Below are 14,310 nucleotides of genomic sequence, written 5' to 3'. Positions count from 1 at the left end.
TTGTAGGTTAAGTTTAATTTTTTTAATATTTTTTTTAGGTTCAGGCACTCAGAACATTAATAATGAACATATCTGAAAATTTGAAGCTAAAAAAAGTATTTTTTTTTTTTTGATATCATTGTTTTCCTACGGCTTCTCATAAAAAAAACAACCAAAAATTGAGAAAAATTAATTTTAAAATTATGAATCATGCACAGTACTCGGATAAATTATTAAAAACCATCAGAACAATAACACAGGTCAACAGCATTTTTGGGGCCAAAGATATTTCAACGAATTTAGGGTAACATAGGGGTGCTGATTCTTAATATGTCATCAGTTTTGCCAGATTGGCTCAAGTTTTTGAGATTTTTCGTGAAATGTGTAAAAAAAAAGACGTAATTTGCTACACGCGCATTAACTTTATTGATATTGTCATGAATACAATAAATTTAACAAAGTAAATGTTGATTTTAGTTTATTTTAACTAGTTTTAGAAAGTAATCTTCAAAAATGGACAAGACATGAAAGATAGGAGACATTTAATCTCTGGAAAAGCGCTTTTTATATGATTTTCTTCTATGTGAGCTATTCGGGCAGTCACGCTGTAGATTTCAGCAGTAATCAGCCATCATATGTCTGTCCCATCTGCCTTGGTACCTTTCCTCCATCACCATAATATCCTGATGAAATCTCTCCCCTTGTTCTTCGCTAAAATCTCCAAGGTTTTCTGGAAATCTGTCCAAGTGACTGTAAAGATAGTATATAAAAAGCGCTAGTTGAATATACCAACGACTTTATAAAGTAAGGATATTCCTGTTCTTACCAAAATTTTTGGTTTCGGGGGTCAAAACTTTTGTTCTTGCTTGAGCCCTATTTACAGCGTATGCACCTTTTTCTATATAAAACCTTATATGCTATTAGTTCCCCATAAGCATTCATTCAACTAAATCACTACCTTAGAAGTTAGTTGAGACATTTTAACAAATTTTTTGATGAAATCTTAACACTTTTGTTCATGACATTCTTGACATTTTTTACTGTAAGAAGTTTGCGCTTATTCTACACATGGATTTAGTCCTAAGGATTTGTGAGCAAAGCAAAGAAATGTGTTGAAAACATTTTGCATGTGACCTTTAACTGGTCAACACGTAATGTGTGCTGAAAAACCCATTTCATACATAAAAACAGTAAAAAATGCCTAGAATTTCCTTAGTGCTTTGTTTTCAAAGTCATTATCAAATGTACAAATTGTAAAGTCCAATAAATTTACACTAACAGTGAATTAAGTTCTAAAATTTATTGAACTCTTTTCTTTTCTTGTGATATCTTGACACTCTTCAATTTATTTGACATGACATTTAAACTATTTAAATTTGTTTACTATTTTCAAATGACAATTTTTTCTACTCTACCATAAAATACGCTTTAATTTTTTTTTAAAGTTTTAAGTGTTTTAATTTTAGTCTTGATCTTTTTTTATTTTAACAATGGTTGAAAAAAAAAAGGTTTTTGCATAAGGGGAATTAACAATATTAACCCATCATCACGTGAATAAGAGCGTACATGATTAACTTTTTGCTTTGGTTTTGTACGCTGTGACGTACATATCATAAAAAGTTAAAAGCATAATAAAGCTTTGTTTTTGTAGCACTGAAGTGAGACGTTTGCAGAAATATCCAAAATTTTCAAACCTTTCACTTGAAAAACGTTGCGTATGGTAAATAATTTTGTTTTTCAATTCTTATTATATGCAAATTGTTAGGCTGAAGTAATAGGAGTGATTTAGGTAAATATGTAGTTCTACTTGTAGATATTTATTATTTATTTGAAATACACCTTCTTGAGTCTGATGAAATAACATTGCCAGAAATCTTAATATTTTTCAACCGCATTCTTCAATTTCATTTTGTAGCTCAATTTGTCTAGGTACACAGCTACAATCCTCTGACTTTTAAGATGCCAAATCAGGCAAGAAACCATGAGCAGAGCAGAAAGTGTGTCTGCATGCTCTGCTTCCAAAAATGTGGCCAAAAGATGACTGTTTTTCAGGTTGAAAGAGTTTGTCACATTTACCAGACAAACCTTGATGTGTTTGACTCTTGTGTGCCTCAAAGTCTTTGTGAATTATGCAGAACTGCCTTAAGACGAAAAGAGGAAGGAAAGAGTGTTGCTTTGCCAAAGTTGTTTGATTTCAAAACTATCCGAGTCAGAGCTGAAACACGTAGTCACCTGTGTGACTGCTTGATTTTTAAAGTCGGGCAGTCTAGGTTTCACGAAAAAGCTGAACCTAATGAGAAAATGAAAGTGAACCAAATGCCAGTTGTGAGATGCAGTGCCTGCTTCAGTCAATTAAGTAAGGGATTAGCACATTGTTCTCAGTTAAAGTTCAAGGAAAATAAACAAAATTTCGCTTCATTAGATGCCAAAGCTGCAAAACAGATAGCATTCAATGTAATTGAAAATATGGTAGCATCTCCAAAAGGCTAAATTCGTTTGGTAAAAGCATCTGGAGGTCATCCACGTCCTGTTACTCCAGGTAAAAATGTCAGCAAAATGTAATTTTAAAATTATAATTTTGTAAGTAATTATTTATAAAGTTATATTATGTTTGTTGGAGGTAATGAATGGAAATTTTCTATAGGGTCAAGTGCAGCAAGATCACTTTCTGTCACATCAAAGTTGACAACCCAAGACCTCATCAATGTACAAATTAACACTAGCCTCTCCAACAATGGGATCAAAAAATTAGTGAAAACTGTCCATCAGTCATCAGACAAGAAGATAATTGAGCCCAACTTTTATGCCAATTTTCAAACCGCTGGTCAACAACTGAAGGAGTTTTTTGCTTGTGAAGACTTAAAAACCACAGATTCCAAAGGTTGTAACACAAACCATATTGTTAATCATTGCAAAGATTTTTCTGTTCTGGTTAGTCAAGTCAGTCAATCTAGAGAAACTTCAGGTGGATAATTTGTCAAATTAGGCATTGATGGAGGCAAAGGTTCCTCAAGTTTTGTGTCAGTGTTATTGAGAGTTCCACAGAACAAGATAAATTGAACTCGCCACCTCAAAAGCGACTTTTGAGTTCCAGAGCGGCAAAAGCAACAAGGGTGAAAAGAGAAATTCTTGTAGCAGTCTCTGAAAATTTGTCAGAAACTCATACTAATATTCTAAAGGTCTGGTTACTCATCAATGTGGATGCTCTGAAGTTGATTACTGCATGTGACATGAAAGTTGCCAACATTATTTGTGGGCTTCAAAAACACTCAAGCTTGCACCCTTGTTGTTGGTGTAATATTGACTCAAAGAACTTTGCTTGCAGAGGCAGTTTAAGAACACTTGGCTCAGTCAAAATGAATCTAAAGTCTTTTGAACAATCGGGTGGAGTGATGGCCAAGGCCAAAATGTTTGGCAATGTTGTTCACAAATCAGTTATCAATGGACTTAAGAATACATCTATTCTAGACATCATTCCACCAATGGAGTTACACTTTCTTTTGGGCACAGTCAATCAACTCTTCAAAATTCTCAAAACTGTGTTGTCTGATGCTGAAAAGTTGCCATCCATGCTTCACATTCATCAATGCCCATATCATGGCAGACTGTTTAAAGGCAAATAATTTAGGAAATTGTTGAATACTGTTGATGCCTTAAAATGCCTTGCTGAAGAAACTTCCAACACCAAAGTTCTTGCTGTAATTGAAGCTTTCAAAAAGTTTAGTTTGGTTGTGAAATCATGCTTTGGAAATGTACTTGAAAAAAATCTTTCAAGATTAATCAATTTAAAGTCACATATTTGGCTATCCAACTTGGAAGCATCACGCCCAAAAACAACACAGTATTCCATCACATCAAGGATTTTTAAACATGAAAAAATTGCCCTAAGGGCAATTCAGTGAACAGGCTGTTGAGACTGCAAATCAAGATTTTCACCAGCATTGGTCACCACAAAAAAAAGAGATAAAACCCTCCCAGAATACAAAGGAAGGCTGCTTAATTGTCTTATGGATTTGAATAGCAAACACCTTTAAAAAACTATCAAGAATTTTCATCCTTTCAGCTTCATTTTAATGGATTGATAATATTTGTTAGAGGAGAAATTAGGCTCATACGTAACCCATAATAAATTAAAATCAATTTTCAAAAAAATATTTAAAACATGTGCCAATCTTATGTCAGTTTATTGGCATTTAAGATAGTAAACTGACCAGTGCTTTAAATGTCATGTCAAATAAATTGAAGAGTGTCAAGATATCACAAGAAAAGAAAAGAGTTCAATAAATTTTAGAACTTAATTCACTGTTAGTGTAAATTTATTGGACTTTACAATTTGTACATTTGATAATGACTTTGAAAACAAAGCACTAAGGAAATTCTAGGCATTTTTTACTGTTTTTATGTATGAAATGGGTTTTTCAGCACACATTACGTGTTGACCAGTTAAAGGTCACATGCAAAATGTTTTCAACACATTTCTTTGCTTTGCTCACAAATCCTTAGGACTAAATCCATGTGTAGAATAAGCGCAAACTTCTTACAGTAAAAAATGTCAAGAATGTCATGAACAAAAGTGTTAAGATTTCATCAAAAAATTTGTTAAAATGTCTCAACTAACTTCTAAGGTAGTGATTTAGTTGAATGAATGCTTATGGGGAACTAATAGCATATAAGGTTTTATATAGAAAAAGGTGCATACGCTGTAAATAGGGCTCAAGCAAGAACAAAAGTTTTGACCCCCGAAACCAAAAATTTTGGTAAGAACAGGAATATCCTTACTTTATAAAGTCGTTGGTATATTCAACTAGAGCACATGTGTTACCCACATCATGGCCTGGGGGCTTGTGATGGGCTATAATCGAAAACGTTTTGCACTGAAAGTGAAAAAATCAACAAAAAAACAACACTAAAACTACCATAACTTTTGTTTTACTACAGAGATTGGGGTAAAATTTTATCTAAATCTTGGTACTGGCATAGGCTACATTGCCACCAAATTTTAGTGGTTTATGATTAATAGTATGGATTTTATAGCAGTTTTGCTATGCCAAAAAAGAAGGTAAATTTTTTCCATTTTTGTAACTTCAAAGTCACTTTTTTCCCGCAGACGTACCTAAAAGATTTCAAAATTTGCACCAGGTGACCCTGGAATGTGTACACTATCACCCCATATAGGTGGCATTCTCGGGTCAGCTAGGTTGGAAATTTCGGATTTCATGATAACAGTGTTAAATAAAAAATAAATCGGCGAAAAGTCAAGCTATGACGAGGCTCTTGTTTGTTTCACATAATTACGTGCAACAAAAAAACGTGAAACCAAAAGCCGTTTTTATTATCCAGACACTTTAATATAAACGATACTATGATATATGTTCGGATAATATAAATATAAATATAAACATATATTATATATGTTTTATATATATATGATATATATATATATTTATATTTATATGTCAAATTAAATCTAGTTAAATATACTAAGTGAGATAAAATTTTTATGAGTTTTCCAGTTTTTGAGCCTATACTGGCATTATATATATATATATATATATATATATATATATATATATATATATATATATATATATATATATATATATGTATGTATATATATATATGTATATATATGTATATATATGTATATATATATATATATATATATATATATATATATATATATATATATATATATATATATATATATATATATATATATATATATATATATATATATATATGATGATGATTTTTAAGAGCCTTGTAAAAGTACATTTTCTTTATGTGTTAAAAGTTTTCATCAACTATCAGAATTTTATGATGTGAAACTCCTCATTAAAATGAATTACTCTCTGTGTTATAAATTTAAACTAAAATAGAAGTAAATTAAAAAGCCATGAAGTTGTTGACACACAATCTTTTAACTTGCAATATCAAAGGGGTTAAAAATGGTTTTCCTCTTATAATTGATGCTACAGAAGTTGTTGTAAAAGAGGCAGACTTCAATCCTGATTTTGTTGCTCGAATGCTGCATAAACTTGAATGGAAAGCTCTCATATTAGCAGCTCAAAATTTAGGGCACGGAAAAAGTTTACCTGAAGATATAGCTGGACGTGAAAAAGAACTTAGTGAAAATCAAGAGTTTCTTAAAGACACTCACCATGTACTAATGGAAATTGAGATAATGGAAGGAAACTTAATTTGTCCTGAAACAGGACGAAAATTCCCAATTAGTAAGGGTATTCCTAATATGCTATTGAAAGAAGATGAAATTTAACACAAAGACATATACAATTAAGATTTTAGACATTCTTAAAAATAGTTTAAAAATATATGTACTTTTAAGATAAAGATACATGATATTTTTCTTACATACATTATATATTTTGCTTTTTTTATAAGTTGATAAACCATGTATGTTAACTCCTTGTCATAAAGTATGTATGGTTAAGGGATTTCAACATTAATTTTTGATATTTTAAAATATTATTACTCTCAATCCTATTATGTGATAAATGATATCAACAACTTCCTTAGTCAAAATTAGCTGGACTAGTTATGGCAAAGATATTCTTTGTTTTTCAAAGTTTGTCATTCTTTGCTATGCATTTAATGTATATGTATATGTATATAGTTTTTGATTCAACAAATCTTATATTAGGAAAAAGAATTTAAAAGTTGATACTGATTTCATAAGACCTTTCTATAGATATATAAATAAATTCTCTACTTTTAGTTATTCAACTTTGAAATTAGCTGCATGTCTGATCTTTGACATTTTGGATATCAAAGAACAAAGTGTTAATAATGTTTGGAATTTTTGGTTTATGCAGAAGTTTGCTAACTCAAACTGCTCAAAACGGTTTCACATACACCCTAATGAACAATGTGAGGTTTTATAAAGTTCGGTCAGCATTGCGTTTGAGATGTAAAGCATGCCGCTTTGTATGGCGCAGAGGCCGTTTACATGTGGTTTGCAAGGAAAAGCCAAGGCACAAAGCCAGACAACCATAGTTCAATTTATTTTCATAAGAAACCTAATATTTGTTTCTTTAAATCTTGTAAATAGATTATTATGTAAAATGATTGATGTTCACACTTTTTTATGAACTTTTTCATCTGGTATTAAACTTTTTTTTTTTCCTAAAATCTCACAAAATCTATTCATCTGTCTTAAACTTAGTCATATTCTTTTCTATACTATTTTAAGTTGTTTTAGTTGTATATTCCTTAATATGCAACAGGCCTTGTTCTTATTAGAAGTCTTTATAGCAATGTAAGATATAGTCTTACTAGCAATAAATTTTGAAAATAGCAATATTAGATAATCAAGTTTTTAACAGTAATTCATAGACTATTTAGTGTGTTGTTATCTTGTAATCTTATAGATTTTAAATGAAAATTTCCAAAATAAACAAAATATTCAACAAAAGATTTAGTGATACTGTTATTCATAATTTAAGATGACAAGATGGGCTCGTGGAAAAACTAATAAAGAACAAGAAGCATCTTCATGGGATGAACTTAAAGGTATCATTTATTGAAACATATCCAGTCACTAAATATGTTTTAAGTCACTACTAGAATTTTCACTTTGTTCTAGTTTTGTTAACAAAAAAATTTATAATTTATTGCTGTTATTCATTATAACATGCACCAATTTATTTTTAAAAACGTATTTGGCCCATTCCCATTTAATGATCCCTGCTATAGTTTTTAAACCAAGTGAATGACATAGTTACAATTAATGAATTGTAATTGTGATTTAAAAAAGAAAATGTCATTTGCATAAATATGAACAATATGCCTACTAAACATCATTGAACACAATCTACTATTATGTGCTCAACAATTAAACTTTAAGTCTGACTTTATTTTCCAGCATGGTAGGGACCTTAAGCACACTAGATGACCTAATAAGCAATGGTTGTTAAAAAACAAACATGAGTATCTTTTTTTTGTATCAATCATTATAATTGTCATTATGATTAAGGCAATTTTTATACATTAAATTTGCTTAGAGATATATTCACATAAAATAAAAAAGAAAGTTTTTTTAGTTTTATGTTGATTTATTTTGATGATACACACACCTAAAGTATTTATTAGAAGACTCAATTTGATAAAATAGAGAACTTTTATTAGTTCTTTTTTATTAGTGTAGTTAGTATAATTGCTGTATTATCTTAAGTTTGCATTCTGTAATAATGAAACTGTGTTAATCATGAAAAAATTTATAATATATTTTCACTATTATGTGTAACTATTATACATTTAATTCACTATTAGTTCTATCTTTTTTTGATTATGTATATTAAATGTACTTGCTACTTAGTCTGCTCATAACAGGTACTTTATATTGCTTTGAGGGATTTTTTATATCAATTAGATAGTTAGTCAATTTAAGAGGTCTGTTTAAATTATTTCTGAATATTTTAGGTACGAATAATCAAGCAAATGCGAAGAGTTTTAACAAGGTAGTTTTAGTTTAACATGGTAACCTTGTTTACTATCAGAGTTATAAGAGTTTTACTAAGGTAGTTATTTATGATTTTAATCTTGTTTGTTATCATTTAAAAATAAGAAGCATGATTTACTCAATCTTTTTTTGCATGAAATAATTAACTTTTTTGAAGCTGTTTATTTAAATAGAAGTTAGTAAAAATTACAATTTTAAATATATTGGCTTTAAATCTGGCAAAATGTCATTAAACTTAAAATAAAAAGTCTAAGCTTATTTAAACCAGTAAACTTTAAGCCAGTAACACCAAGGTATTCAGAATATGGGCATAAATGCATTAGTGTTGTTATTGACTTCGACTAAATTGACTAAAAGTCGACTAGTCGAAATTAGCTGACTTTGAAAAATTAAATAGTCAATTTTAGATGGGTTTTTTACTAATTGACTAAAAATTGATTTAGTCGGGTAATCATCCTAACATCCTTATTTTTATCTCTTCACTTGAATTATATTTATCAATCTTTAATATTGTTATGATGCTGACCAATTGTTATGATGCTGACTGAGTCGATTAGTAAAGAGATCTTTATAAGTAGTTTATCTTTTAAAGATGAATTTTTTATAAAGATTAAGCCATTCGTAAGAATATCATTCATAGTGGTTTTTTTAACTCAACCAAAATATATGAACATTGAACCTAATTTGCTGTATTACATAAACTTAATTTGTATGTTCATTGATAAGTTTTCCTTTTCTTATTACAGTAACCAGTTGATGGTTTTTAAAACAAAATGGTAAGCAATCTGTTATGGCACTTAAGGAATTTGTTTAGCCTCCCCATCTGCCCCCACCTATCTACGCCACTGTTTTTTATTAATAAAATTCTAATCTATTAGATGATTTAAAATTGAACAAAGAAAATGCTCTTAATATAACATCAGCTGTATTATTATAACAGTATTACATACCACCTAGTCTTTTAGTTTACTCTCTTAAAGTTCTATTTGTTTCATGGCATCTAAAAAATAAATTATCAAGCAATATTAAAGTATATGATTATAATAAAAATTTTTATTCAAATATTTTGACTAAATTGACTTTTAGTTGATTTTAAAAATGTATTAGTCGATTTTGGTCAACTTTGAAAAATACATTGATTTAGTTGATAGTTGAATAATTTCAAAGTCAACCCTAATGCTATAAATAGGTACTGTTTCAACGGTTTTATTTGTAGTATTAGATTCAAAATAAAAGAAGCAACAATAAATAGCAAAAAAAAAATGAAAAGATTTTTCCAAGTGTGGAGCATAAGTTAATTGAAAAATGTCTTTTTCACTGACAAACAAGAATTTTTTTATCTTTACACTTTACGCCAGTTTTTTGTGACATTGAACTCTTGCTGCAAGTATAATACTCAGCATTTCCAGGAATTTTATCATTGCAGAAACCATATTGTTCATTGTAGAGAACAATCAAAATTTTTGCTTTAAATGGATTCTGTTCAGTTAACACTATGTAACAAAGTCTGATGAGGTTAACAGTTTGACAGTTAACACTGTGTAGCAAAGCTTAGACATTGTAGATAGACACTTAAGTTTAATTTTCTTTTGGCTTAAAATGTACCCAAACATGGCATGTATTTGTTACTACTTATTGATGAAACACATCAAAAGATTGTGCTTCAAAAGTTGTAAGAAGTGATGAATGGTGTTAATTTTTTTTTTTTTTTTTTTTTGAGGTTTCATACAAATTTTTAACATCTACTAAAAAAAGTTTCTTTCCTTTTTTTTAATTGTACATTATTATGATATTAAAACAATAAGCTATTATCATACTTTTATGTGCTATCATATGTAATTTTTGTATTTTTAAATAAATAAGGATATTAGTATTGTTCATTATTTTTTACTTAAACTGTTAACTTTCATATGTAGGCTGAGTTAAAGACTGAAGTTCCTGACTGGTTGGAAAAGAGAAGAGAAGCAAGGCGTAGAAGAAGACAGAAAGCTAAGGTACATATTAACAAATGATGGTTTTGTAAACTAATTGAATTTTTCACTTCAGCATCATAAATTTTATACTTTGAGTATAATGCTGAAGTATTAGCAAATATTTTTAAATTTTCCTTTGGTTTACTTCACTGGTCTAATTTACTGCATAGCACTTTTAATGATATTTGATTGGTTCAAAAGGTTTTTATGGAAGATATTTTTATTAATGTAAATTTTGAGGAAAAGTCTCAATCAATTGGGGAAAAAAGAAAAGAAAAATTTTTAAATTCATTTATTTGCTAGGCTTGTTTTCACTGCCGACAACCTGGACATCAAGTATCTGAATGTCCAGCTAGCAATAGCATTAATGTTGGCACCTGTTTCAAATGTGGATCTTCAGAACACAAATTAGCTGAATGCAAAGCCAATGTTAAAAAAGGTCAGTTTGCTCCAGATAAAAAATTAGATAAATTTTTGCAAATTTCATTCACTTCTTTAATAGAGTAACTTTTTATATACTATTTATAACTAACTTTAGACGATTATCCTTTTGCTATTTGCTTCATTTGTAAAGAAACTGGGCATTTATCAAGTCGTTGTCCTGATAACCCTAGAGGCTTGTATCCAGATGGTGAAATTTTTATTTAAAATAATAAGTGTAGAAAGGAGTATTAGTTCTAATACAACCTTACGATTTGTTTGTTTTCGCTAGACTTTTTCTTTCACTTTTGAAATAAATTTTGTTAACTGCTTTTAATAACAATTTTCATAGGTGGAGGCTGTAAATTTTGTGGTTCAGTCGAACATTTACGAAGAGACTGTCCAGAAAGAGAAGTTAACAAACAAAAAGGTACGACGATGTTATTGTTGTCTAAACTTTTCCATTAGAAAGCAGTTTGTGGTAAACCAGTTTGTAGTATTTTTTGAAAAGGAAAAAAATAAAAAACAACTGAAACAGCGACGATGTAAGCATCAACTAAGAAATTAAAGTTTTAACTTGGAATTTTTAGATACAAACAATATTTATATCTAAATATCTTAAATAATAATACTTATTTCGTACTTTTTTAGAAGCAGCTGGAAAAAAACGTCTTTATAAAATTCGTTGTACAAACGATAATGTGGATGCAATCGATGAATCAGATTCAGAACACGAAATCGACAACGTTCCTAAGAAGAAGAAAAAAATTGTCATATTTTGAAATGAAGCTGGTGAAAGGAAATAGTCCGTTCTCCAAGGAACTGAAATCGACCTAAAAGCCAACTTAGTGAAGACAGTTTTGTCTCTTTTCTAATCAAGAGATTATTAACAAGCTTGCAAACATTGAGAGGTTTATTAAAAACTAAGTTGACTCGTAAATTTCAAGTTTTTAGTAAGGCGTATTATCGTTCACATGACAAGACTTCAATGAAATTAAAAACTAATCAATGAGAATATTTCTGTCGGTAAAAGAAACTCATGAATTTTTTAAAGTCGATTAACTCTCATCTTCGACATCCTATAACAGAAAAAATGGTTCCTAATGTAAACAAATAATTTTTGAAATAAAATTTATCTGCTGGTATTTACTGTTTCTTCGTTTTAAAAAAAGAGGTTTAAAATTCTTGGTCTATTTTTTAACTTAACTTTTCAAATTGTGAAGTATTTTGTTCTCCTTGCGCCAGTCCGAACGTAGTAGTTAAGATTGTACCCCAATCTCCTTTTTATTAGGTTATATCATCATCTGATTAACTGTTGGAAAGGGTAGTGATGAGAATCTGCTTTGCCGTTAACTCATTTTAAAATATGAAAACACCTTAATTTTAGAATTCTTAATTGTCTTAAAAATGTTATAATATTCCAGTGGAGATATTTGCCCAAATACACGATAAAGAGGAAATATAAATAAACTGTGACGTTCAGGCATAAAATATGTACTACTCTTTTTCCTCAAAACTTTTACAAATGCAGTTAAATTTTTTTTTTTTTTAGCTTTTTTTCTACCGGAATTCACTAACAAACAAAAACGGGTCTTTTTTGGAAATCAGGTTTTATTTCACTATTAAAACCTGTTTTTCAAGAAACTCAAATATTAAAAGTTAAAATTTACTATTTTAAATTCGGAGCTAAAATTTTACTCTGCAAAGCCTCGATTTTGGTATAATCAAATTTAAATTTAAATTAAACGCGCCAAACCTTTTTAACCAAATATTCATTAGAAAGGAAAACGATTTATGTAGCATGCAGCTTAAAAGTTTTTTTCTCAAAAGCTTCAAACTAAATCTAGAAACTTTACTATCTAAATGCTTTTACATTTAAGTCATTTTATCTAAAACTAAATATTTTTATCTTTTCAATTTATTTACACGCAATATTTGAGTATTTGAATATATTTGATGTATAATATTTGAAAGCGCTACCAAGTATTATGAGCTAAAAATATGTAAAGATTTTTTTTTTTAACAAAAATAATATCGATGCAGGTGCACAATTAGGATACTTTTAGGAAAGGGAAAATTGTATTAAGAAGGTAAACAGTAGATAAAAAGTAAAATATTTCCGTTAAAAAACAGATTTAGTTATATTGGGCTTAGGATTTCTGGTCTAAAAAGATTTTTGGGTAAAGGAGTCTTCCTTCTCCTTCCTCCCTTTTCCTTTATTTGCACCCCTGTAATTATTAGCTTACAATAACTTATATCAATTTTTAAATCTACTTTTGTGAATATGTTCCCAAGAAAATAAATGTTTTGTACGTAGTTCCACCTTAAGTTTGCAAGAAAGCGTCTCATGTTTCAAAGTCTTGTTTTAACTTGAATGTTGTTTCCGTTTTTGGCTCCATATCCACTCTGGGATCCATTTCCACTCCGCCTGACATTTCCACTTCAGCTGCCATTGGTTCAGCTTCGGTCGTCATTAAAGTAGAAAAAATTTGTTGGTTCAACTCGGTTTGCGAATTTGTAACTTGTTGTTGACTGAACGGTTGCGCGAAGAATATTTCATATGTTTTAGGTTTATTTATATTACTTGTTTGTTGCATATAAATGCTATTATCGAATTCCAGTGGAGGAAGGCGGAATATTTGACTGTACGAAGGAGGATTTTCAATGAAGTACGGCGAATATGGAGGAGCATCATCTTTCGTTGATTTAAAAAGCTTTAATCGCATTCTACTTCTCTTTTTAAGATAACGACGCAATTTTAATCCAGAGCAAAATAAAATCAAGGCAATGACCATTGAGAGACTTAACCTAAAAAAGGAATGTTAAACCTATGATAAAAAATCACCCGTTTTTTTTCCCGGTAAATAAATGAAATAATCCACAAAATAAAATTTAACTTAAAATTTACCAAAACTGCCATTTATTTGTTAAGTTGTCACTTGTTATTTCAGGCGACACATCTTTTGCTGGGAAGACCAAGCCATTTAAAACTCCCCAAAATAATATAGCACTAGCTATAATGCTAAAAAAATACATCTAGTTTCTTTTGGATGTATTTTATAAAGATAAAAATTCTCTGAGTATTTTTTTCTTACTTGATAAAATATTTTTAAATATTAATTTTCATGAAATACGTGATGAACATTCAGGATCATTTTTACTATTAAGCCGAAAATATAACTGCATTAATATATAACGATTCACAAGGAGCGATTCAGTGAGATCAACATTCTAAACAACGATTAGAAAACGATTCATTATTTAATGAATGAAACTTTCTTGCGGCAGAAGTTTTTAATGAAAAACTTAAAAGACGTAGGGAGTTGCATCTATAGAGACTGGTTCTTATTTTTCATTAGATTTTTTTTTTAAATCATGAATCGTTAAATTTTTCATCGTTAAATCTTTCATCATGAATCGTTAAATCTTTCTCATTTTATTAGTAAATCAAGTTTAAAT

The 14,310-nt window shown here is 29.3% G+C and overlaps 4 protein-coding genes across 5 annotated transcripts; 3 read left to right on the top strand and 1 right to left on the bottom strand.

Moving 5' to 3' along the window:
• Positions 1-1,559: 1,559 nt before the first annotated feature.
• Positions 1,560-4,131, top strand: LOC149893265 (uncharacterized). The gene is made up of 3 exons (XM_090096491.1): positions 1,560-1,699; positions 1,909-2,518; positions 2,624-4,131. Exons 1-2 carry the CDS (start codon positions 1,697-1,699, stop codon positions 2,467-2,469), a joined length of 564 nt encoding a protein of 187 aa, XP_089952617.1. The 5' UTR covers positions 1,560-1,696; the 3' UTR covers positions 2,470-2,518; positions 2,624-4,131.
• A 1,675-nt stretch (positions 4,132-5,806) lies between these two features.
• LOC145187639 (uncharacterized) lies at positions 5,807-7,075 on the top strand. Of its 2 annotated transcripts, XM_090096506.1 has the most exons (2): positions 5,807-6,212; positions 6,716-7,075. In XM_090096506.1, exons 1-2 carry the CDS (start codon positions 5,876-5,878, stop codon positions 6,727-6,729), a joined length of 351 nt encoding a protein of 116 aa, XP_089952632.1. In that variant the 5' UTR covers positions 5,807-5,875; the 3' UTR covers positions 6,730-7,075. The 2 variants fall into 2 exon arrangements, with proteins under 2 accessions (XP_089952632.1, XP_079920219.2); XM_080064093.2 differs by lacking the exon at positions 6,716-7,075 and having other exon boundaries at positions 5,808-6,359.
• A 140-nt stretch (positions 7,076-7,215) lies between these two features.
• Positions 7,216-11,996, top strand: LOC145187504 (uncharacterized). The gene is made up of 7 exons (XM_090096473.1): positions 7,216-7,509; positions 8,419-8,456; positions 10,375-10,452; positions 10,735-10,870; positions 10,970-11,062; positions 11,204-11,281; positions 11,503-11,996. Exons 1-7 carry the CDS (start codon positions 7,443-7,445, stop codon positions 11,631-11,633), a joined length of 621 nt encoding a protein of 206 aa, XP_089952599.1. The 5' UTR covers positions 7,216-7,442; the 3' UTR covers positions 11,634-11,996.
• A 652-nt stretch (positions 11,997-12,648) lies between these two features.
• LOC149893264 (uncharacterized) lies at positions 12,649-14,011 on the bottom strand. The gene is made up of 2 exons (XM_090096481.1): positions 13,760-14,011; positions 12,649-13,659 (listed from the first exon to the last, which is right to left on the bottom strand). The coding sequence occupies exons 1-2, from the start codon at positions 13,885-13,887 to the stop codon at positions 13,197-13,199; spliced, it is 591 nt and encodes a 196-aa protein (XP_089952607.1). The 5' UTR covers positions 13,888-14,011; the 3' UTR covers positions 12,649-13,196.
• Between the last annotated feature and the right edge of the window lie 299 nt (positions 14,012-14,310).

This window comes from Hydra viridissima, unplaced genomic scaffold (assembly GCF_058129835.1).
Source record: "Hydra viridissima isolate aposymbiotic clone 2 unplaced genomic scaffold, HvirCarnegie_v1 scaffold_1, whole genome shotgun sequence".
Classification (NCBI taxonomy): domain Eukaryota; kingdom Metazoa; phylum Cnidaria; class Hydrozoa; order Anthoathecata; family Hydridae; genus Hydra; species Hydra viridissima.
Note: the sequence above shows the minus strand (reverse complement) of the source record. Positions and strands in the feature narration are given on the sequence as shown.